Source organism: Borostomias antarcticus, assembly GCF_949987555.1.
Source record: "Borostomias antarcticus genome assembly, chromosome: 20".
In the NCBI taxonomy this organism is placed as follows: domain Eukaryota; kingdom Metazoa; phylum Chordata; class Actinopteri; order Stomiiformes; family Stomiidae; genus Borostomias; species Borostomias antarcticus.
Window position 1 is genome coordinate 15,262,900 of NC_140253.1, and position 26,186 is coordinate 15,289,085.

The 26,186-nt window shown below is 49.3% G+C and overlaps 1 protein-coding gene across 1 annotated transcript in view; it reads right to left on the reverse strand.

Moving 5' to 3' along the window:
- lrba (LPS-responsive vesicle trafficking, beach and anchor containing) overlaps positions 1 to 26,186 on the reverse strand; it is a gene marked incomplete at its 5' end in the record, with an annotated part of 387,967 nt that overhangs the window by 17,579 nt on the left and 344,202 nt on the right. The window contains 2 exons of the mRNA XM_084454694.1: positions 7,005 to 7,201; positions 10,443 to 10,541. Coding sequence (XP_084310820.1) covers positions 7,005 to 7,201; positions 10,443 to 10,541 — 296 coding nt within the window. The remainder of the gene's footprint in view (positions 1 to 7,004; positions 7,202 to 10,442; positions 10,542 to 26,186) is intronic.

The window sequence follows — 26,186 nt, forward strand, 5'->3', positions numbered from 1 at the left end:
TGTCAGTTGGTTGCTTGGCTATACTATAGTGCTACTGTACATAGCATTTCCAGTGAAGGGGCATAATGCTTGCTCGGCTCTGTATGATTCAACCAAGATTGCATGACTTATGACAACATTATGGAGGCATAATTTGATACAAAAAATGTTTTTCATGTCATTCAAGTTTCTTTTTTATTGGGCATAAAGAATAGTTATTGTATCTTATTTGGGTGTTAAAATCCAGTAGACCATTCAGTTAAAGGGATCACTCAGCTACTAAAGTCATTTATTTGTAGGCTTCAAATCCTCTTATTTCACTCAATGGCCTTTGTGCCTTGGCATGTGGGCTTTGTGCCCTGAAAAATTGAGTGACACCGAAGGCCAAATGGCCCCTAAAATGACCCTAACCCTAACCCCTGGTCCTGACACAATTCTGAAGCACCCCCTTTGATAGTGTTAAAAAGCGGGGGTGGACCCTACCATCTGAATACACTGCGTGCTAGCAGATAGACCGTAGGTAAACCCGGATGCTGCTTGCTTAGACAAGCCAATGTGGAGGAACGTATTGATCTGGATGCTGTGTTCGACTGTATTGAATGCTTTGATAAATCAATAAAAAGTGCTACACAAATTATTTTGTTCTATCATCTCAACGATAGCAGTAACAGTGCTATGCAGTTTCCTGAAACCTGATTTATATTTTAATAAAATACCATTAGAATCTTAAAAGTATTTTAATTGCTAACAAGCTTTTGAAATATGTTTGCTAAAATACCCAGCTTGGAGATGGGTCTGTAGTTGTTGACATTAGAGCCTCCTCCCTTTCAGCTGGCAGGGTCCCAGACTCTTGGGATCTCGTCGCTAATGTGACTGAGATTACAAATCAATCACAAAGGCTCAGCAATTAAATCATTGGTTACATTTAGACTGTTCTGGAAGCAAAAGGGTCCTACCCAGTACTAGATAGGTGTACCTAATAAAGTGGACACTGATTGTATGTTACATACCTGCATAAACAATAAACATTAACAGTATCCATGCTGTATAATACCATGTTGGATACAGTCTACTTTTGAACTTGCTTTACAAGGTTTTTTTCTATGAATATATTATTGACAATCAGCAGGAAGGGTCTATAATAAGTTTGATGCAAGTACCACTAGATGGTGCCATTGTCACTCTGTAAGTGCGTGTGTGTGCATGCTCTCCAGATCTGCTATGTGTGCTTGTGTGTGTGAGAGAGACAGAGCGGTCGTGTATCTGTGTGTGAGGGAGACAGAGCGGTCGTGTATCTGTGTGTGAGGGAGACAGAGCGGTCGTGTATCTGTGTGTGAGGGAGACAGAGCGGTCGTGTATCTGTGTGTGAAGGAGACAGAGCAGTCGTGTATCTGTGTGTGAGGGAGACAGAGCGGTCGTGTATCTGTATGTGAGGGAGACAGAGCGGTCAAGTATCTGTGTGTGAGGGAGATAGAGCGGTCATGTATCTGTGTGTGAGGGAGATAGAGCGGTCATGTATCTGTGTGTGAAGGAGACAGAGCAGTCGTGTATCTGTGTGTGAGGGAGACAGAGCGGTCGTGTATCTGTGTGTGAGGGAGACAGAGCGGTCGTGTATCTGTATGTGAGGGAGACAGAGCGGTCATGTATCTGTGTGTGAGGGAGACAGAGCGGTCGTGTATCTGTGTGTGAAGGAGACAGAGCAGTCGTGTATCTGTGTGTGAGGGAGACAGAGCGGTCGTGTATCTGTGTGTGAGGGAGACAGAGCGGTCGTGTATCTGTATGTGAGGGAGACAGAGCGGTCATGTATCTGTGTGTGAGGGAGACAGAGCGGTCGTGTATCTGTATGTGATGGAGACAGAGCGGTCGTGTATCTGTATGTGAGGGAGACAGAGCGGTCGTGTATCTGTGTGTGAGGGAGACAGAGCGGTCGTGTATCTGTATGTGAGGGAGACAGAGCGGTCGTGTATCTGTGTGTGAGGGAGACAGAGCGGTCATGTATCTGTGTGTGAGGGAGACAGAGCGGTCGTGTATCTGTGTGTGAGGGAGACAGAGCGGTCGTGTATCTGTATGTGAGGGAGACAGAGCGGTCAAGTATCTGTGTGTGAGGGAGATAGAGCGGTCATGTATCTGTGTGTGAGGGAGACAGAGCGGTCCTGCTGACAGCGCTCATGGGCAGACCAGCACAGCAGAACACCTGAAGAGCAGCAAAGATGACTCCCCACAGCGAGCCAGGACACAGCACAGGAAGATTTACACAGCTCCTCTCCTCTTTCCTGTGCTCTTATGGACTGTGTTACGACTTCATGGTTCCCCGGGGAAACAAGAATACACTACACTCAACATGTGTCGGGGTACTTTTACAGTGTATAGAGGAAACTAAGGCCAGTCACAGACATCAATCACGGACGCAGCCAGCAGTACTGAAACAACGAGGTATCAGGAGTTCAGAGTGGTGAAAATGAAGCCAATTAATGGCTGTAAAGTTTTTATTGATGAGCAGGCTAGCACCTTGTATTGTATTGTGCTATTGGTGTGTGAATGTGTGTGTGAATGGGTGAAAGTAAGCATTTTGCACAAGTTTCCAAAGGCAAAAATGAACTCTTAAAACAAGCGTGGATACTAAATAAAACAATGCATCTTAAAGGAGAATGCTCGTTTTTGACAACCTGGACCTTATTTACGGCATATTATAAGACATTTGACTCACCGAGATAACTTTGGTGTAATTCGGAGGCCTGTAGAAGAAATTTAAAATCCAGCGCGAGCCAAGTATATCCATGTAATGGCGGCGGACGGGGCACTTAGAATGCAGCTTATAAAAAATCTATTTTCTGCCGCGAAACGGTTGTTTTCGTCAATCTGTCTTTATGAATCGCTAGGTGTGCTTACATAGAGCGAGGGCTTGTTGTGGTTTTTCACATGCCTCTGTAATATGATCTTTAGAAACGTCTTTAGAAACGTCTTGCACAGTGCGCAGACTGGCTATTCTCCGTTACGTCTGTAGGCTGCACTCGCGGCTCACATTCTCTACTCTACGATTGGCTTGTTGGTGCCTGGAATATTGTGTGCAATATGCCTGAATATTTATCAGATTTTGAGGATATAGAAGATGACTTAGAATATGATGGACGCAGATCGTAGCGTAGAGAATGTGAGCCGCGAGTGTAGCCTACAGACGGAGAATAGCCAGTCTGCGCGCTGTGCGCATGCGTGCTGGAGCAAGTGGGGAAGCTATTTCGTTTCTAAAGACGTTTCTAAAGACGTTTCTAAAGACGTTTCTGAAGATCATATTACAGAGGCATGTGAAACACCACAACAAGCCATCGCTCTATGTAAGCACAACTAGCGATTCATATGCATATGCATGCGATGTTGTGCATATGCATGCGATTCATATGCATATGCATGCGATGTTGTGTTCTGTTGCTCGCATCGCAAGCAGTTAGGACACGGTGTTAGATCTCCGGGGGGGGCAGGTCTGGGGGTTCTGAAACAGCCATTCTGCTTTGATTTGTTTGGTGTGTGGCTGATCCCTGTGTAATCGTGTCTTATATTTCACTTGTCAGGGTCAAGTTGACAGTAACGATTAGGATAATCCTAATCTTTGGTCAAAGCTAACAAACTACAAAAACTTGGTGCTAAATGGATTTCCCTGTGTGCAGAGTGCAGTTACGGGTTGGTCTGGAGCCGTGTGAGAAGCGCCTGTATTCAGCCCTCGTTGGTATCTGTTGATGCCCTGGCCCTCTAACAGGGAGCCCTGCAGGGGGGGGGGTCTGGCAGACTCATCCAGACAGACCCCCATGCAGCAGGCTGCAGCCAGACATAATAAATCAGCCCCCCCCCCCCTTCCCTCTCCCTGCGAGTGGGAGGCCAAACAAAATGGCCACCGGCTTGAAGGTGCCCAAGATGGCTGCCAAGGCTCAGGTGTCTGAGCTATGGCTATGTCCACATACTCCTTTAATGCCCATATTTCCTCTTTCTTGAGGGGGGGTTGAGCGTCTGGCAAAAGGTAAAAAGTTGAATTTATGGAGCTGTTAATTCCCGCCATTACATGCCGCAGACACCGGGAAAAAAATCTGCTGAAGTGGTTACACTGGTTGAGTTATATTAGGGGCTAAAAGAATGTAAGCCATTCAGCATGGCCTCAACTACTCTGGATTAATCTGCTGTCAAACTGGGGGAGGCCTACCCCCTCCTCTCGTTTTAACCTCTGAAGCAGGCCCATTAACACACACACACACACACACACTGTAAGGGGACAGCCGGCAGGCCAGGACAAACCCGTATTTCTGGTGGAGTGGTGCTGTGCAGTCATGGCGGATGGGAGTGAGGATTGATCCCTGTGTCTACAGGACTGCGTTATGTCCAGGGGGGGGCTCTCTGCAGGCCCTCTCAGAGATGTTAAGACTTCCCTCATTCTATCTGACGAGGCGGGGGTTGAACACAGCTCAGTGGAGAGGCGGGGGTTTAACACAGCTCAGTGGAGAGGCGGGGGTTTAACACAGCTCAGTGGAGAGGCAGGGGTTTAACACAGCTCAGTGGAGGACGAGGCGGGGGTTTAACACAGCCCAGTGGAGAGGCGGGGGTTTAACACAGCCCAGTGGAGAGGCGGGGGTTTAACACAGCCCAGTGGAGAGGCAGGGGTTTAACACAGCTCAGTGGAGAGGCGGGGGTTTAACACAGCTCAGTGGAGAGGCGGGGGTTTAACACAGCTCAGTGGAGGACGAGGCGGGGGTTTAACACAGCCCAGTGGAGAGGCGGGGGTTGAACACAGCTCAGTGGAGGACGAGGCGGGGGTTTAACACAGCTCAGTGGAGAGGCGGGGGTTTAACACAGCTCAGTGGAGAGGCGGGGGTTTAACACAGCTCAGTGGAGAGGCAGGGGTTTAACACAGCTCAGTGGAGGACGAGGCGGGGGTTTAACACAGCTCAGTGGAGAGGCGGGGGTTGAACACAGCTCAGTGGAGAGGCGGGGGTTTAACACAGCCCAGTGGAGAGGCTGCTGAGAGTGCGGCTAGCGCTTCACGCCTGTGACAGAGAGAGAGAGCAAGCTATGGGCTCTGGAGGAGGACATGACACTGAACCAACGCCCGAGTTAGGGGATAACCCTCAGAGTAATTCAATACCACGGTCACAGACAAACACAAACGCTGGAGTACCACGTCACCAGGGCATGCAGTACCAGTCTATGACCAGGGCACATGGTACCAGTCTATGACCAGGGAATGCAGTACCAGTCTATGACCAGGGCATGCAGTACCAGTCTATGACTAGGGCATGCAGTAAGTGTCTATGACCAGGGCACATGGTACCAGTCTATGACCAGGGCACATGGTACCAGTCTATGACCAGGGCATGTGGTACCAGTCTATGACCAGGGCATGTGGTACCAGTCTATGACCAGGGCATGCAGTACCAGTCTATGACCAGGGCATGCAGTACCAGTCTATGACCAGGGCATGTGGTACCAGTCTATGACCAGGGCATGTGGTACCAGTCTATGACCAGGGCATGTGGTACCAGTCTATGACCAGGGCATGTGGTACCAGCTCAACACCAGCTCTCCCTCATTATTGTCAATGCAAATGATCCCATCAGGCCTGGTTTAGAGAGCAGACGGGGTTTGATCCCATCAGGCCTGGTTTAGAGAGCAGACGGGGTTTGATCCCATCAGGCCTGGTTTAGAGAGCAGACGGGGTTTGATCCCATCAGGCCTGGTTTAGAGAGCAGACAGGGTTTGATCCCATCAGGCCTGGTTTAGAGAGCAGACGGGGTTTGATCCCATCAGGCCTGGTTTAGAGAGCAGACGGGGTTTGATCCCATCAGGCCTGGTTTAGAGAGCAGACGGGGTTTGATCCCATCAGGCCTGGTTTAGAGAGCAGACGGGTTTGATCCCATCAGGCCTGGTTTAGAGAGCAGACGGGGTTTGATCCCATCAGGCCTGGTTTAGAGAGCAGACGGGGTTTGATCCCATCAGGCCTGGTTTAGAGAGCAGACGGGTTTGATCCCATCAGGCCTGGTTTAGAGAGCAGACGGGGTTGGATCCCATCAGGCCTGGTTTAGAGAGCAGACGGGGTTTGATCCCATCAGGCCTGGTTTAGAGAGCAGACGGGAGCCTAGGCGCTCTGGCCAAATAGGAAGCAGGTGTGACTGGGCTGTCAGGCTCTGGCCTACATTTCCCAGGCCTACATGTCCCAGCCCCAGCACCCCCCCCACCCCCCCGCCCTTCCGCGCAGCGGAAATGGGGGAGGGAGGAAAAGAGCAAAGAGCGGCGGCCATTTTGTGACACCCGAGCTGCCAGGGAGGAATGTGCTGTCTGGCTGCCCCGTGTGTGTGTGTGTGTGTGTGTGTGTGTGTGTGTGTGTGTGTGTGTGTGTGTGTGTGTGTGAACCAGCGGCCATTTCTCTGGTTTCACCTGGAGCCCACAGAGGGGGCGGGGCACGATGGACGGGGGGAGTGTGTTTCTGCGTTTGTGTGTGTGTGTGAATTTGTGTGTGTGTGTGTGTGTGTGTGTGTGCATTTGTGTGTATGTGTGTATAGGACTCCAGGAATATGCCCCGAGGCAGGCAGACCTACCTTCTTCAGACCGCCAGCTATCCCTTTAAAGGATAAGGACACTGCATTTCATGTTTAGCCCTATTCCTGGCTTCCCTGGCATGTATCTGACTAGTACAGGTTACAATATTTCTGTTTTGTGCAGTACAGAGTGCCAGGGTGCGCGCCGACGTTATTGATATAGAACTCTGTACTGCACAAAACAGAAATATTTTAACCTGTACTAGTCAGATACATGCCAGGGAAGCCAGGAATAGGGCTAAACATAAAATTCAGTGTCCTTATCCTTTAATCAGTGAGTACACTGCAGTGACAAGGCCCAGAAACACACACACAAACCTTCATACACACGCACACACACACACACACACACACACACACACACACACACACACACACACACACACACACACACACACACACACACACACACACACACACACACACACACACCACATGCAGCTCCCTCACCCTGATGTTCTCGGCCACCTCCATGTGGCCCAGCATCTTGCCGTTGACGCTGAACAGGCAGAAGTGTCCCTTGTCGTAGTAGATGAGGGCGTGGCCCTCGCTGGAGGACTGGACAAGGCGGGGGCGCTCACACCCCCCCGGCGCCTCCAGGGTCCGCAGCAGGTCCCCGTTCATGGAGTGGATCAGGCACGGGCCCTCTGGAGGAGCACAGAGGAACAGCAGGTTTAGCGCCCTCTGAAGGAGCACAGAGGAACAGCAGGTTTAGCGCCCTCTGAAGGAGCACAGAGGAACAGCAGGTTTAGCGCCCTCTAGAGGAGCACAGAGGAACAGCAGGGTTAGCCCTCTGGAGGAGCACAGAGGAACAGCAGGGTTAGCCCTCTGGAGGAGCACAGAGGAACAGCAGGGTTAGCCCTCTGGAGGAGCACAGAGGAACAGCAGGGTTAGCCCTCTGGAGGAGCACAGAGGAACAGCAGGGTTAGCCCTCTGGAGGAGCACAGAGGAACAGCAGGGTTAGCCCTCTGGAGGAGCACAGAGGAACAGCAGGGTTAGCCCTCTGGAGGAGCACAGAGGCCGCATTCCGAATCGCATACTTCTACTTCTTGCTACAGTTGCCCTTAGAAAGTACGTACTTTGCAAGCAGTAGGCATCCAATTGGGACATACTACCTTGTCATAACATTGCACCTTGAAATTTCCCCACATCCGTCGCTGTCCAACATTCGTCTACAGCTGTCACGACTCGCACATGTGACGCACATTTCCGCTGCGCACAGGATTGTGGGTCAGAATAGCCAGAACAGCCTGCTGGCTTGCATACTGCAAAATACGACCGGATGTAGTAGGACATCCTGGTATTTTTGCCATACTGCATGTGGCATACTATGTATTGGGACATACTACATTCTGTTTTGGCATACTATATAGTGGGGTAGTATGCGATTTGGAATGCAGCCAGAGGAACAGCAGGTTTAGTGCCCTCTGGAGGAGCACAGGGGAACAGCAGGTTTATCCCTCTGGAGGAGCCATGGATGTATTAATAGAACTGGATAGGGTCACTCCATTCACTGACTGCTCGAAGAGGTGAAGCCCTATAGGACCGCGCCATCTTTGAGAAAAACGCGTCATTGGTACCTTTCAAAGGTATCAATGACACGTTCTTGTAGTCCATGAACAGATGTGAAATGTAAACGCGCGTTCATGGCTCTCCCCGCTCTGAGTTAGCAATGAAAATCGGCTTGCTTATTAATCTACTTTCGTCAAATATATCCATTGGAAAACATATTATTTATCCAGGCATCTTAGTTTTAACAGTATAATTGTGACTGAACTTGTTTTGTTTGCTAGTAGGTGGTATTCATTCTGTTCACAACAGCGTGACGGGCAGCCAGGCGAAATAGCTCCAGGGGACCTGGTCCCAGGCGAGTTGAACAGCTGTCCACCCAGAGACGAGATCTCTCGTTGCGGCATGAAGTTCGCGGCTAACCCGCCAAGCTCGGGGGGCTCACAGGCCAGTGCGGAGATGTATTACCAGTAGGCTAATTATAGTGGAATTGCTGAATGACAGTTTATCATTTCACCTCTCTCAACATGTGATTGATTTTACTGACCCCTGGATCAACCAGAAGACATTTTCATGCAACTGTTCTGATCGCTAACGCTGTTAGCATAAGTGAATGGAGTAGAACATAGCAAAAATTAGCATCACAACTAATTCTCATCTGACTGATAGCTTGTTTTGTAGATAGTATTGTAGCTACAGGGTGGACAATAGAATGCACTAATGTTAAGTGACTGAATGAGACCATATGGGATATCTTGTGTTTGGCAAGTCCTGTCTCAATAATTGCTTGGTTTGGCTATTGTTTGCCAGCTAACTAGCAACTACTATTGGGTGGACAATATAACACACTTATTTTGGGCAAAGTTGAGCAATGGCAAAGTAATTCTAGAGTAGGCTGGTGGGAGGTAATAGCTCATTGTTTGTATCAGGGCTGATGTGAGGTAATAGCTCAGTGTTTGTATCAGGGCTGGTGTGATGTAATAGTTCAGTGTTTGTATCAGGGCTGATGTGAGGTAATAGCTCAGTGTTTGTATCAGGGCTGGTGTGAGGTAATAGTTGAGTGTTTGTATCAGGACTGGTGTGAGGTAATAGTTGAGTGTTTGTATCCAGGGTGGTGTGAGGTAATAGTTGAGTGTTTGTATCCAGGGTGGTGTGAGGTAATAGTTGAGTGTTTGTATCCAGGGTGGTGTGAGGTAATAGTTGAGTGTTTGTATCGGGGCTGGTATGAGGTAATAGTTGAGTGTTTTTATCAGGGCTGGTGTGAGGTAATAGCTCAGTGTTTGTATCAGGGCTGGTGTGAGGTAATAGTTAAGTGTTTGTATCAGGGCTGGTGTTATAGTTCAGTGTTTGTGAGATAATAGTTCAGTATTTGTATCAGGGCTGGTGTGAGGTAATCGTTCAGTGTTTGTATCAGGACTGGTGTGAGGTAATAGTTCAGTGTTTGTATCAGGGCTGGTGTTATAGTTCAGTGTTTGTGAGATAATAGTTGAGTGTTTGTATCAGGGCTGGTGTGAGGTAATATTTCAGTGTTTGTATCAGGGCTGGTGTGAGGTAATATTTCAGTGTTTGCATCAGGGCTGGTGTGAGGTAATAGTTAAGTGTTTGCATCAGGGCTGGTGTGAGGTAATAGTTTAGCATTTTTATCAGGGCTGGTGTGAGGTATTATTTCAGTGTTTGCATCAGGGCTGGTGTGAGGTAATAGTTGAGTGTTTATATCAGGACTGGTGTGAGGTAATATTTCAGTGTTTGTATCGGGGCTGGTGTGAGGTAATAGTTCAGTCTTTGTTTCGGGGCTGGTGTGAGGTAATAGTTCAGTGTTTGTATCAGGGCTGGTGTGAGGTAATAGTTCAATGTTTGTATCAGGGCTGGTGTGATAGTTCAGTGTTTGTGAGGTAATAGTTCAGTGTTTGTATCAGGCCTGGTGTGAGGTAATAGTTCAGTGTTTGTATCAGGCCTGGTGTGAGGTAATAGCAGTAGTAATTCTATAGTGTAGAGTAGGAGGATGGATCGCTAGGCGGGGCCCACATCAGCTTCCTGTCAGTTTGTTTTAACCAGTCAGCTGTTTAACTGTGTTAAGGCTGTACATGTTTGAACCAGTCAGCTGTTTAACTGTGTTAAGGCTGTACATGTTGAGTAACCCTCCTGAAATGCCTGCTGGAATTCAGAGCTGATACTGTTTTCTGAGAACTAATGCTGAATCTGTTTAAATCCACAACCCTCCACCATTCTGCTCAGAACAGGAAGAAGGCTAATAGGCTGACTTTAGTAAAGGATTCCTTGCTATTGTTTGTACAGGAGTAACCTTTGCTATTGTAGAAGAGCTACCTTTGCTATTGTACACGTACTCGCACACGCACTCAAACACACACACACACTGACCTCTGCAGCCGCTGATGACCAGGCCGAGCTCGGCACACACGCTGGCGCACGTCACCTCACAGTCGTGCCCCGTCAGGATGGCTCGGGGCGTCACAAACTCTGCTGGGGGAGAGAGAGAGAGAGAGAGAGAGAGAGAGAGAGAGAGAGAGAGAGAGAGAGAGAGAGAGACACACACACACACACACACATACACACACATACACACACACACACACACACACACACACAATAAGCATCTCCACGATTGAACAGATGAAGAAAGTTTCACTTAACAGCCACTAGAGGGAAGTCATGCTACACATTATTAGATTATTCCCTGCAGGCACAGTGGACACAAAGCTCAGTCAGCATCAAGACTTAAAGCAGCTTTTATTTTAAGCCATCTCAGTGGAATTATGCATCATGGACATTAATTTGTGTAGCAGAGACAGGGGCGTCAGGCTATAAAACTGCTCTGGGTCGTCTGGTATCTGAGGCTGGAGCAGAGCAGCTCTGGACCAGCAGAGACAGCAGGATGACTGGGACACGCTCCCACGGCTCTGGACCAGCAGAGACAGCAGGGTGACTGGGACACGCTCCCACGGCTCTGGACCAGCAGAGACAGCAGGGTGACTGGGACACGCTCCCACGGCTCTGGACCAGCAGAGACAGCAGGGTGACTGGGACACGCTCCCACGGCTCTGGACCAGCAGAGACAGCAGGGTGACTGGGACACGCTCCCACGGCTCTGGACCAGCAGAGACAGCAGGGTGACTGGGACACGCTCCCATGGCTCTGGACCAGCAGAGACAGCAGGGTGACTGGGACACGCTCCCACGGCTCTGGACCAGCAGAGACAGCAGGGTGACTGGGACACGCTCCCACGGCTGTCAGCGCTGTCTAGCCACCGCGCGTGTGTGTGTGTGTGTGTGTGGGGGGGGGGGATCGGCCTTCTAGTGATATTGAGGCCTGCCTGCCCTCCCTTCCTCCCCAGCGTACAGAGTCCGTCTGTCTGTCTGTCTGACCAGCTCCAACTGTCTGTCTGTCTGACCAGCTCCAACTGTCTGTCTGTCTGACCAGCTCCAACTGTCTGTCTGTCTGACCAGCTCCAACTGTCTGTCTGTCTGACCAGCTCCAGATGAGTGGAGGAAGCAGTCTGGGAGCTGGAGGGGGAAATCCTGCCTGGAGATGAGATGGGGGGGGGGGGCACCCTGAGGTCTCCTGGGGGCCTGGTTCTAACACACCCTGAGTTCTCCTGAGGGCCTGGTTCTAACACACCCTGAGTTCTCCTAGGGGCCTGGTTCTAACACACCCTGAGTTCTCCTGGGGGCCTGGTTCTAACACACCCTGAGTTCTCCTGGGGGCCTGGTTCTAACACACCCTGAGTTCTCCTGCAGGGCCTGGTTCTAACACACCCTGAGTTCTCCTGCAGGGCCTGGTTCTAACACACCCTGAGTTCTCCTGCAGGGCATGGTTCTAACACACCCTGAGTTCTCCTGGGGGCCTGGTTCTAACACACCCTGAGTTCTCCTGCAGGGCTTGGTTCTAACACACCCTGAGTTCTCCTGAGGACCTGGTTCTAACCCACCCTGAGTTCTCCTGAGGGCCTGGTTCTAACACACCCTGAGTTCTCCTGAGGGCCTGGTTCTAACACACCCTGAGTTCTCCTGCAGGGCATGGTTCTAACACACCCTGAGTTCTCCTGCAGGGCATGTTTCTAACACACCCTGAGTTCTCCTGCAGGGCATGGTTCTAACACACCCTGAGTTCTCCTGCAGGGCATGTTTCTAACACACCCTGAGTTCTCCTGCAGGGCATGGTTCTAACACACCCCGAGTTCTCCTGCAGGGCATGTTTCTAACACACCCTGAGTTTTCCTCTTTCCTGTGACTCTGGTGCTGCTTCTGGAACCTCACAATGACAAGACTGTAGCGCTGCATCCTCCAGCCTTTACTATGAGAGGGGAGGAGTCTGGCACCGTGGCCTTGGATAGAGTGGAGGAGTCTGGCACCGTGGCCTTGGATAGAGGGGAGGAGTCTGGCACCGTGGCCTTGGATAGAGGGGAGGAGTCTGGCACCGTGGCCTTGGATAGAGGGGAGGAGTCTGGCACCGTGGCCTTGGATAGAGGGGAGGAGTCTGGCACCGTGGCCTTGGATAGAGGGGAGGAGTCTGGCACCGTGGCCGTGGATAGAGGGGAGGAGTCTGGCACCGTGGCCTTGGATAGAGGGGAGGAGTCTGGCGCCGTGGATAGAGGGAGGATTGTGTTACTAAACACATCATCCACTGTTAAGATAATCTGCTTCTATATGTAGATTATCTTGAGTATCTTGAGTAGTCCACACTAAGTGCTGACTGGTTTGAAGGAGAGAGAGAGAGAGAGAGGGACAGAGAGAGAGAGTGAGAGACAGAGAGAGAGAGACACAGACCTTTAGCACTCCCTTTATTGGCTCAATTAGTAGGACCTTCAAGGATCAGGCCATTCCACCAAATAAACAATTAAATTAATGAAACATTAAAACCAACTGCACATATTCAACAACAGCACACACATATACATATAAACCACAGAGAGAGAGTAGGAGAGTGAGAGAGAGATGCATACAGAGAGACAGTGAGAGAGAGAGAGAGAGAGAGAGAGAGAGAGAGAGAGAGAGAGAGAGAGAGAGAGAGAGAGTAGGAGAGTGAGAGAGAGATGCATACAGAGAGACAGTGAGAGAGAGAGAGAGAGAGAGAGAGAGAGAGTAGGAGAGTGAGAGAGAGATGCATACAGAGAGAGACAGTGAGAGAGAGAGAGAGAGAGAGAGAGAGACAGTGAGAGAGAGAGAGAGAGAGAGAGAGAGAGAGAGTAGGAGAGTGAGAGAGAGATGCATACAGAGAGACAGTGAGAGAGAGAGAGAGAGAGAGAGAGAGAGAGAGAGAGACAGAGAGAGAGTAGGAGAGTGAGAGAGAGAGAGATGCATACAGAGAGAGAGAGAGAGAGAGAGAGAGAGAGAGAGAGAGAGAGAGACAGAGAGAGAGAGAGAGTAGGAGAGTGAGAGAGAGATGCATACAGAGAGACAGTGAGAGAGAGAGAGAGAGAGACAGAGAGAGAGAGAGAGTAGGAGAGTGAGAGAGAGATGCATACAGAGAGACAGTGAGAGAGAGAGAGAGAGAGAGAGAGACAGTGAGAGAGAGAGAGAGAGAGAGAGAGAGTAGGAGAGTGAGAGAGAGATGCATACAGAGAGACAGTGAGAGAGAGAGAGAGAGAGAGAGAGAGAGAGAGAGAGACAGAGACAGAGAGAGACAGAGAGAGCTGCTGTTTAACCTGGGTCTTTGGTGTATGTGTGTCTGTGTGTGTCTGTGTATGTGTGTGTCTGTTTGCCTGTGTGTGTGTGTGTGTGTGTGTGTGTGTGTATGTGTGTGTGTGTGTGCGTGTGTGTCAGTATTGAAGTCCCAGGGCACAGTGCTGAGTTCATTAGAGGTTCATTATTAGTGGGCAGGGCTGTCTCTTCAGCCCCTAGGTTCTTTTAAACTGGTGTGTGTGTGTGTGTGTGAGTGTGTGTGTGTGTGTGTGTGTGTGTGTGTGTTGAAGAGACCTTTTTCTTTTTCATCATAAAATCTTAACTTGCTGGTTCAAGAGCGCTGAGGACACAGATCTACACTTGCCTTTTCAAGACGCCAACCTTTTCACTGCCCGTTACGACGCCGCAGTTAATTCAATTACACTTTGAACTTCAAACTTTGAACGTGGAAACTGGACACCGGGCCCTTCACAGGACTGACACTGAGACTCCAGGGGAAAAACACGGCTTCTATAAAAATATTTTCACTACACCAGTCAAATCCATCAACCAACAGTCTGCAGGCAGCCTGCCTTCCACACACAGTAAACCAGCCCTGACTCCCTGGTCTCACTGACCCCCCCAGTAAACCAGCCCTGACTCCCTGGTCTCACTGACCCCCCCAGTAAACCAGCCCTGACTCCCTGGTCTCACTGACCCCCCCAGTAAACCAGCCCTGACTCCCTGGTCTCACTGACCCCCCCACCTCTCTCTTATAGAAAGTTCACTTCAGCAGAAACATCTGAGCGGCTACGAGCCCTGGGCTCCCCCTGACCACCACCTCCCTCACCTGACCACCACCTCCCTCACCTGACCACCACCTCCCTCACCTGACCACCACCTCCCTCACCTGACCACCTCCCTCACCTGACCACCACCTCCCTCACCTGACCACCTCCCTCACCTGACCACCTCCCTCACCTGACCACCACCTCCCTCACCTGACCACCTCCCTCACCTGACCACCTCCCTCACCTGACCACCACCTCCCTCACCTGACCATCACCTCCCTCACCTGACCACCACCTCCCTCACCTGACCACCACCTCCCTCACCTGACCACCTCCTCCCTCACCTGACCACCACCTCCCTCACCTGACCACCTCCCTCACCTGACCACCACCTCCCTCACCTGACCACCACCTCCCTCACCTGACCACCACCTCCCTCACCACCTCCCTCACCTGACCACCAACCTCACCTGACCACCTCCCTCACCTGACCACCACCTACCTCACCTGACCACCACCTCCCTCACCTGACCACCACCTACCTCACCTGACCACCTCCCTCACCTGACCACCTCCCTCACCTGACCACCACCTCCCTCACCTGACCACCACCTCCCTCACCTGACCACCACCTCCCTCACCTGACCACCACCTCCCTCACCTGACCACCACCTCCCTCACCTGACCACCACCTACCTCACCTGACCACCACCTACCTCACCTGACCACCACCTCCCTCACCTGACCACCTCCCTCACCTGACCACCACCTCCCTCACCTGACCACCACCTACCTCACCTGACCACCACCTACCTCACCTGACCACCACCTACCTCACCTGACCATCACCTCCCTCACCTGACCACCTCCCTCACCTGACCACCACCTCCCTCACCTGACCACCACCTCCCTCACCTGACCACCTCCCTCACCTGACCACCACCTCCCTCACCTGACCACCTCCCTCACCTGACCACCACCTCCCTCACCTGACCACCACCTCCCTCACCTGACCACCTCCATCACCTGACCACCTCCCTCACCTGACCACCTCCCTCACCTGACCACCACCTCCCTCACCTGACCACCACCTCCCTCACCTGACCACCTCCCTCACCTGACCATCACCTCCCTCACCTGACCACCACCTCCCTCACCTGACCACCACCTACCTCACCTGACCACCACCTACCTCACCTGACCACCACCTCCCTCACCTGACCACCTCCCTCACCTGACCATCACCTCCCTCACCTGACCACCACCTCCCTCACCTGACCACCACCTCCCTCACCTGACCACCTCCCTCACCTGACCACCACCTACCTCACCTGACCACCTCCCTCACCTGACCACCACCTACCTCACCTGACCACCACCTACCTCACCTGACCACCACCTCCCTCACCTGACCACCTCCCTCACCTGACCACCTCCCTCACCTGACCACCACCTCCCTCACCTGACCACCACCTCCCTCACCTGACCACCACCTCCCTCACCTGACCACCACCTCCCTCACCTGACCACCACCTCCCTCACCTGACCACCACCTCCCTCACCTGACCACCACCTCCCTCACCTGACCATCACCTCCCTCACCTGACCACCACCTCCATCACCTGACCACCTCCCTCACCTGACCACCTCCCTCACCTGACCACCTCCCTCACCTGACCACCACCTCCCTCACCTGACCACCTCCCTCACCTGACCACCACCTACCTCACCTGACCACCACCTCCCTCACCTGACCACCTCCATCACCTGACCACCACCTCCCTCACCTGACCACCACCTCCCTCACCTGACCACCACCTACCTCACCTGACCACCACCTCCCTCACCTGACCACCACCTACCTCACCTGACCACCACCTCCCTCACCTGACCACCTCCCTCACCTGACCACCACCTCCCTCACCTGACCACCACCTCCCTCACCTGACCACCTCCATCACCTGACCACCTCCCTCACCTGACCACCTCCCTCACCTGACCACCACCTCCCTCACCTGACCACCACCTCCCTCACCTGACCACCACCTCCCTCACCTGACCACCACCTACCTCACCTGACCACCTCCCTCACCTGACCACCACCTACCTCACCTGACCACCACCTACCTCACCTGACCACCACCTCCCTCACCTGACCACCTCCATCACCTGACCACCTCCCTCACCTGACCACCACCTCCCTCACCTGACCACCACCTCCCTCACCTGACCACCACCTCCCTCACCTGACCATCACCTCCATCACCTGACCACCTCCCTCACCTGACCACCTCCCTCACCTGACCACCACCTCCCTCACCTGACCACCACCTCCCTCACCTGACCACCTCCCTCACCTGACCACCACCTCCCTCACCTGACCACCTCCCTCACCTGACCACCACCTCCCTCACCTGACCACCTCCCTCACCTGACCACCACCTCCATCACCTGACCACCTCCCTCACCTGACCACCACCTCCCTCACCTGACCACCTCCCTCACCTGACCACCACCTACCTCACCTGACCACCTCCCTCACCTGACCACCACCTCCCTCACCTGACCACCACCTCCCTCACCTGACCACCACCTACCTCACCTGACCACCTCCCTCACCTGACCACCACCTACCTCACCTGACCACCTCCCTCACCTGACCACCTCCCTCACCTGACCACCACCTACCTCACCTGACCACCTCCCTCACCTGACCACCACCTACCTCACCTGACCACCACCTCCCTCACCTGACCACCTCCCTCACCTGACCACCTCCCTCACCTGACCATCACCTCCCTCACCTGACCACCACCTCCCTCACCTGACCACCTCCCTCACCTGACCACCACCTACCTCACCTGACCACCTCCCTCACCTGACCACCACCTCCCTCACCTGACCACCACCTACCTCACCTGACCACCTCCCTCACCTGACCACCACCTACCTCACCTGACCACCACCTCCCTCACCTGACCACCTCCCTCACCTGACCACCTCCCTCACCTGACCACCACCTCCCTCACCTGACCACCTCCCTCACCTGACCACCTCCCTCACCTGACCATCACCTACCTCACCTGACCACCTCCCTCACCTGACCACCTCCCTCACCTGACCACCACCTACCTCACCTGACCACCTCCCTCACCTGACCACCACCTACCTCACCTGACCACCACCTCCCTCACCTGACCACCACCTCCCTCACCTGACCACCTACCTCACCTGACCACCTCCCTCACCTGACCACCACCTACCTCACCTGACCACCACCTACCTCACCTGACCACCACCTCCCTCACCTGACCACCTCCCTCACCTGACCACCTCCCTCACCTGACCACCTCTGCCTGATGTGGGACAGAGGCGGGGCCTGAACGGGTCATGTGGGACGGAGGTGGGGCCTGAACGGGTCCATGTGGGACGGAGGCGGGGCCTGAACGGGTCCATGTGGGACAGAGGCGGGACCTGAACGGGTCATGTGGGACCTCTGCCCACGTGGATCAGTAAAAGTGATTTACAGTACCAGTGCCTGGTTGAACCCCTAGGGGGCAGCAGGTTTGCATTAGGACACATGGGACACAACCAGGCTATGGCTGACCTGAGACACAGAAGCAGAGGAACAGTGTCAGCGTGCACGTGTGTGCACGTGTGTGCGTGTGTTAGAGAGAGATAGGGCAAGCCAGTTGTACATGAATAATTCTCTAGCAAACTCTAGGTTCTATCTTATTTCAGACTCAGACAGAAATGGGACTACAGCATCCTGGGTTACCTACTGTAAATACACTCAAACAGATCATAGACGATGTCAGAGGATCACTTTACTGACTCCATGTCCAGAACTCCAAACCACATCCTGTCTTCTATCCTGCTGCCAGCAGAGGGCAGCGCAGGAGGGGAAATACACATTTCGCACTGCGTGTGCTCTTTGTTTTTCACTGTTGCTTGAACCAGAAAACTGTGTGTGTGTGTGTGTGTGTGTGTGTGTGTGTGTGTGTGTGTGAGTGTCTCTCTCTCTGTGTGTGTGTGTGTGTATGTGTGTGTGTGTGTGTGTGTGTGAGTGTACAGTGGGCACTGAATGTGAATGTGTGTGTGCACATGCGGATCAGGGACTCAGAGTCAACTGTGTCATGCTTATGAAGTGTGTGGGATGTTCACAGAGCATTACGGAGAAGAAAGCATGCCTGTGTGTGTGTGTGTGTGTGTGTGTGTGTGTGTGTGTGTGTGTGTGTGATGGGGGGTTGAACTTGACAGCTTAGCATTTAGATGTAGAATAAAGGGAATGGTATGCGTGTGTGTGTGTGTGCGTGCGTGTGTGTGTGCCTGCTGTGGTCTGGAGAAATGGAGCATCACATTGTAGTGGTGAATGTCTGGGTCTGGCTGATTGCTGCTCTGTCTGCTGCTCCAACTGGCTGAGACTGGGCTGAACCAACCCAGAACCAGACACGCACGCACGCACGCACGCACGAGATCATTTTCCTAATATAGAAAAATACCTTAATATGTGAGACAATGGCAGTCACCACTTTCAGAGAGAGTAGAACCTCTTGGCTGTCAAACTAGGAAAGCACAGCCAAAACCCAGGCCAAAACCAGGCCAAAACCAGGCCAAAACCAGGCCAAAACCAGGCCAAAAGCACCATTTAATAAATTCTCATTTTAAAATGACCCCTTCATTCTGTCCTAATTCCCTCTTCAAACACAACCAACTTCCAGTAAGTTCCAGTGCCGCCCGGTACCACTGGCCAGCGAGGTGAGCAGCAGGACTGGACCTGGACCTTCCGGACCTGTCCCCTGATCAACAGCTCCTGGACCTATCAACTCAATCACCTGTCCCCTGATCAACAGCTCCTGGACCTATCAACTCAATCACCTGTCCCCTGATCAACAGCTCCTGGACCTATCAACTCAATCACCTGTCCCCTGATCAACAGCTCCTGGACCTATCAACTCAAACACTATTTGTCATAAATTGTCGTCCATTTGTAGAAAAGCACTGAACAGCATACAGGGCAATCTAGCCAATCAGTAGAGGCATAGGGCTGTGTGTGTGTGTGTGTGTGTGTGTGTGTGTGTGTGTGTGTGTGTGTGTGTGTGTGTGTGTGTGTGTGTGTGTGTGTGTGTGTGTGTGTGTGCGTGTGTGTGTGCGTTGGGCTTTTGATCAAGGACAGTAACATATGGTCAGTAGCGGAGGGCAGGCCAGCGAGGGTTCTCTGTGCTCTGGAGCCCTGTGACCTTGTGACCCGGTGACCCTGTGACCCCGTGACCCTGGGCTGGGAGGCCAGCGGTCCACTCTGATGGGCTGTGAGAGTGAGACCTCCAGCGCCACGCTCACGTCTCTAACTGGACCTGTAACCCGCTACACTCTCACACGCACATGACAGACGGACGTGCGCTCATCTCTTAAAGATAGAGGGGCCAGAACACACAAACACACACACACACGCACGCACGCACACACACTGAGTGGTCTCCTGGCTGACAGGGTTGTCTGTGTGATTTACGGCCTCTCTATGTAAGTAAGTGCAAGTAACAACTAGCTTCATCTGACCAGCCCCAGCCTCCTGCCCACACATTGGATTTATTTGAGCACTATTGTGCAAGATATGGGCTCTTGCTAATGTGTGTGTGTGTGTGTGTGTGTGTGTGTGTGTGTGTGTGTGTGTGTGTGTGTGTGTGTGTGTGTGTGTGTGTGTGTGAGTGTGTGTGTGCACGTGCGTGCGTGCGTGCGTTTGTTCTGGCCCCTCTATCTTTAAGGGACGGGTTTACAAGCAGTTACAAGCAGTTCTAAAATTATAGATCCAGTATCTGGTGTCTAGTGTGTGATGGAGGACTGATGAGCCCTTCAGTATTAACATCTAGTGTGTAATGGAGGTTCAGTATCTAGTGTGTAATGAAGGTTCAGTATCTAGTGTGTGATGGAGGTTCAGTATCTAGTGTTTAATGGAGGTTCAGTATATAGTGTTTAATGGAGGTTCAGTATCTAGTGTGTGATGGAGGTTCAGTATCTAGTGTGTAATGAAGGTTCAGTATCTAGTGTGTAATGAAGGTTCAGTATCTAGTGTGTAATGGAGGTTCAGTATCTAGTGTGTGATGGAGGTTCAGTATCTAGTGTGTAATGGAGGTTCAGTATCTAGTGTGTAATGGAGGTTCACTATCTAGTGTTTAATGGAGGTTCAGTATCTAGTCTTTAATGGAGGTTCAGTATCTAGTGTGTAATGGAGGTTCAGTATCTAGTGTTTAATGGAGGTTCAGTATCTAGTGTGTAATGTAGGTTCAGTATCTAGTGTTTAATGAAGGTTCAGTATCAGTATGTAGTGTGTAATGAATGTTCAGTATCTAATATTTAATGAAGGTTCAGTATCTAGTGTGTAATGGAGGTTCATTATCTAATATTTAATGAAGGTTCAGTATCTAATATTTAATGAAGGTTCAGTATCTAGTGTGTGATGGAGGTTCAGTATCTAGTGTGTAATGCAGGTTCAGTATCTAGTGTGTAATGGAGGTTCAGTATCTAGTGTGTAATGGAGGTTCAGTATCTAGTGTTTAATGGAGGTTCAGTATCTAGTGTGTAATGGATGTTCAGTATCTAGTGTGTAATGGATGTTCAGTATCTAGTGTTTAATGGGGGTTCAATATCTAGTGTTTAATGGAGGTTCAGTATCTAGTGTTTAATGGAGGTTCAGTATCTAGTGTTTAATGGAGGTTCAGTATCTAGTGTTTAATGGAGGTTCAGTATCTAGTGTTTAATGGAGGTTCAGTATCTAGTGTTTAATGGAGGTTCAGTATCTAGTGTTTAATGGAGGTTCAGTATCTAGTGTTTAATGGAGGTTCAGTATCTAGTGTTTAATGGGGGTACAGTATCAGTATCTAGTGTGTAATGGAGGTTCAGTATCTAGTGTGTAATGGAGGTTAAGTATCAGTATCTAGTGTTTAATTGAGGTTCAGTATCAGTATCTAGTGTTTAATGGAGGTTCAGTATCTAGTGTGTAATGGAAGTTCAGTATCAGCATCTAGTGTTTAATGGAGGTTCAGTATCTAGTGTGTAATGGAGGTTCAGTATCCAGTGTTTAATGGAGGTTCAGTATCTAGTGTGTAATGGAGGTTCAGCATTGAGTGTGTAATGGAGGTTCAGTATCTAGTGTGTAATGGAGGTTCAGTATCTAGTGTGTAATGGAGGTTCAGTATCCAGTGTTTAATGGAGGTTTAGTATCTAGTGTGTAATGGAGGTTCAGCATTGAGTGTGTAATGGAGGTTCAGTATCTAGTGTGTAATGGAGGTTCAGTATCTAGTGTGTAATGGAGGTTCAGTATCTAGTGTGTAATGGAGGTTCAGTGTCTAGTGTGTAATGGAGGTTAAATATCTAGTGTTTATTGGAGGTTCAGTATCTAGTGTGTAATGGAGGTTCAGTATCTAGTGTTTAATGGAGGTTCAGTATCAGTGTCTAGTGTGTAATGGAGGTTCAGTATCAGTGTCTAGTGTGTAATGGAGGTTCAGTGTCTAGTGTGTAATGGAGGTTCAGCATTGAGTGTGTAATGGAGGTTCAGTATCTAGTGTGTAATGGAGGTTCAGTATCTAGTGTTTAATGGAGGTTCAGTATCTAGTGTGTAATGGAGGTTCAGTATCTAGTGTTTAATGGAGGTTCAGTATCTAGTGTGTAATGGAGGTTCAGTATCTAGTGTGTAATGGAGGTTCAGTATCAGTATCTAGTGTTTAATGAAGGTTCAGTATCTAGTGTGTAATGGAGGTTCAGTATCTAGTGTCTAATGAAGGTTCAGTATCTAGTGTGTAATGGAGGTTCAGTATCTAGTATGTAATGGAGGTTCAGTATCTAGTGTGTAATGGATGTTCAGTATCTAGTGTGTAATGGAGGTTCAGTATCTAGTGTGTAATGGAGGTTCATTATCTAGTGTGTAATGGAGGTTCATTATCAGCATCTAGTGTGTAATGGAGGTTCAGTATCTAGTGTGTAATGGAGGTTCAGTATCTAGTGTGTAATGGAGGTTCAGTATCTAGTGTGTAATGGAAGTTCAGTATCAGCATCTAGTGTGTAATGGAGGTTCAGTATCTAGTGTGTAATGGAAGTTCAGTATCAGCATCTAGTGTGTAATGGAGGTTCAGTATCTAGTGTGTAATGGAGGTTCAATATCAGTATCTAGTGTGTAATGGAAGTTTAGCATCTAGTGTTTAATGTAGGTTCAGTATCTAGTGTTTAATGGAGGTTCAGTATCTAGTATGTAATAAAGGTTCAGTATCTAGTGTTTAATGGAGGTTGAGTATCAAGTGCTTAATGGAGGTTCAGTATCTAGTTTGTAATGGAATTCAGTATCAATATCTAGTGTTTAATGGAGGTTGAGTATCAAGTGCTTAATGGAGGTTCAGTATCTAGTTTGTAATGGAATTCAGTATCAATATCTAGTGTGTAATGGAGGTTCAGTATCTAGTGTCTAATGAAGGTTCAGTATCTAGTGTGTAATACAGGTTCAGTATCTAGTGTGTAATAAAGGTTCAGTATCTGAGGTGTAATGAAGGTTCAGTATCAGTATCTAGTGTGTAATGGAGGTTCAGTATCTAGAGTTTAATGGAGGTTCGGTATCTAGTGTGTAATGGAGGTTCGGTATCTAGTGTGTAATGGAGGTTCAGTATCTAGTGTGTAATGTAGGTTCAGTATCTAGTGTGTAATGGAGGTTCAGTATCTAGTGTGTAATGGAGGTTCAGCATTGAGTGTGTAATGGAGGTTCAGTATCTAGTGTGTAATGGAGGTTCAGTATCTAGTGTGTAATGGAGGTTCAGTATCTAGTGTGTAATGCAGGTTCAGTATCTAGTGTTTAATGGAGATTCAGTATCTAGTGTGTAATGGAGGTTCAGTTTCTAGTGTGTAATAGAGGTTCAATATCTAGTGTGTAATGGAGGTTCAGTATCTAGTGTGTAATGGAGGTTCAGTATCTAGTGTGTAATGGAGGTTCAGTATCTAGTGTGTAATAGAGGTTCAATATCTAGTGTGTAATGGAGGTTCAGTATCAGTATCTAGTGTGTAATGGAGGTTCAATATCTAGTGTCTAATAAAGGTTCAGTATCAGTATCTAGTGTGTACTGGAGGTTCAGTATCAGTGTCTAGTGTGTAATGGAGGTTCAGTATCAGTGTCTAGTGTGTAATGGAGGTTCAGTATCTAGTGTGTAATGGAGGTTCAGTATCTAGTGTGTAATGGAGGTTCAGTATCTAGTGTGTAATAGAGGTTCAATATCTAGTGTGTAATGGAGGTTCAGTATCAGTATCTAGTGTGTAATGGAGGTTCAATATGTAGTGTCTAATGAAGGTTCATTCAGTATCTAGTGTGTACTGGAGGTTCAGTATCAGTATCTAGTGTGTAATGGAGGTTCAGTATCAGTGTCTAGTGTGTATATGTATGTGTGTGTATACGTGTGTGTATGTGTGTGTGTGTGTGCGTGTGTGTGTGTGTGTATGTGTGTATATGTATTTCTGTATGTGTACGCGTGTGTATTTGTGTGTGTTTATATGTATATGTGTATGTGTGTGTATGTTTGTGTGTGTATATGTATTTTTGTGTACTGTATATGTATTTGTGTGTGTCTATGTGTCTGTATATGTATTTCTGTGTGTGTGCGTGCGTGTGTATATGTATTTGTGTGTATATATATTTTAGTGTGTGTGTATGTGTGTGTAGGGGAGAGCAGGGTCAAAAGTCGCGCAGGACGAAAGTCGCGTTCCCATTTTCTCCAGAATGACTGGACCTGCAAATACGTGGTTATACATGCCTGCACATATTACCGTGTACGAGCTCCGTTCAAATTTTGGGCGCGCTCGCAGCATATTTGACAGAGATATCGATGGAAAACCACTTTTGCCCCATATAAGTAAAATAATGGTCTCATAAGCATTTTTCGATTGTAAAATTGTGTTCACTTGTTTTAGTTTGCAAACATATGCAATTTTCTTAGCATATCTACTGGCTACATGATAACATAGCTTTCAGGTTTGGTGCGAGCAAGTCGTGCCTGCAAGCCAGGGAGAAATGACAGGAGACCGTGGTGGGACAAAAGTCGCATCCCGTAGAGGGACAGAAGTCGCATTGTGATGGCTTAGAACCAGAGGGGTGCGCGCGTGACATTTGGGCAGAATGAACAGGTGAAATGAAAGCTCTCGAAGAGATCTTTCTAATGCTATTGGTCAGCTTTGTATGCAGTTTTAATGTGAAAGATACATCTTAAAGGCAGTCAAGACAAATTATTTTGCCTCTTAACTTTTGTTAAACCCCCTGGTTCCAGTCAATTGGATTATATAGGCTACTTTCGTTTACAATGACGTTACCTTATGAACACAAATAGCTTAACCTATAGGCCTACATAAACACAATAGCCTAAAACCATGTTTATTTACAATGTATTTTCTTTCATTCAAATTCACTCTTTCTTTCAAAGAGCTAGGAAAACGATGCGCGGTCTCTTTATCCCTGAGACCATCAGGCAGGCAGCTCAGGAGGTTGTTGAAGGCTATATATTATTATGATATTATGTCTAATAATACATTTGTTGAAAGTAAAGAGAATTACATGCCAAAAAACCCAGATAGGACACACTTTGCAGCAGTGTGACTTTTGCCCCTCTCCTATGAGACTTTTGTCTCGCTCGGCAGGTACAAAAGTTGCATTGCGCTCAGTCCGTTCTCGCCCTATTTATGTTAAGCTCTTATATCCTATCACGAACATTACAGTTGATAATAGTGAAGGACATGTGCAAGTTGTGTGTCATAAAATGTGGAATCTATCTCTATTAATTTCGGAGTAAATGGAATCAAACCAAAAAGTGCGACTTTTGACCCGGTTCTCCCCTATATATATATATGTGTGTGTGTGTGTGTATGTGTGTGTATATGTGACAGCGGCTGGTGATTTGGTCCGCAACTCGGCAAACCCCGAAATGCGCTAGAGGGCAAAATAAATCAAAAAAACGTTTTTTTTTGTTTTTTGTTTTTTTTTGTATTACCAAAGTTGAAGTTGTGAAGAACCTACTTACTATAACAGACAACAGTTTTAGGTTCACGAAATAGGTTTAATTAGTCTGCAAACTAAGCTCGTTTTTAGCTGATTTCGAGCCGGGCTTGGGGGCGGGCAGATCGATTAGCATGATTTGGTTTCATTGGCTATTGCTTCCGGGTTCTCCGCCCCACACCCTTCACCAACACGCCGGCTTTGTTTACATTCAGTCCCAAGTTAACCATGGATGCTACAGCTTTTGCTAAAGAGAAGACGGGGATGGCATCCAGGACATGGAAAGAGTTTTAAGAGCAGCTAAAACTCCAGCAGAGCGGGACTCGTTCGTACACAGAGTTTTATTCTTGATGACCTGTGATACAGAGATGACTGTATCAGCAAAGCAAGTTGCTACCAAGCGCAGAGTTGCGTCGAACGGGGTACCAGATTCACACCACCGCCAAGCATTCTGCTTTGCTTTGGGGTAAGCTGATCTTTATACTATCTGTGCTGTTTACATTACATTAACGTTAGTCGTTTAGCAGAAGCTCCTTTCTAAACAAGTGACTAAGTCTAGCTAGCATAACAAAGGCACTAGCACTAACTAACAAAGGCTAGCTAGCTAACGTTAGCTAACATGCTAATTAGCTGAGCTAGCCCTTTGTTCCTAAACTAGCCAGCTAGTCTATTTAATCAACACATTCTGGTACTATTTTAT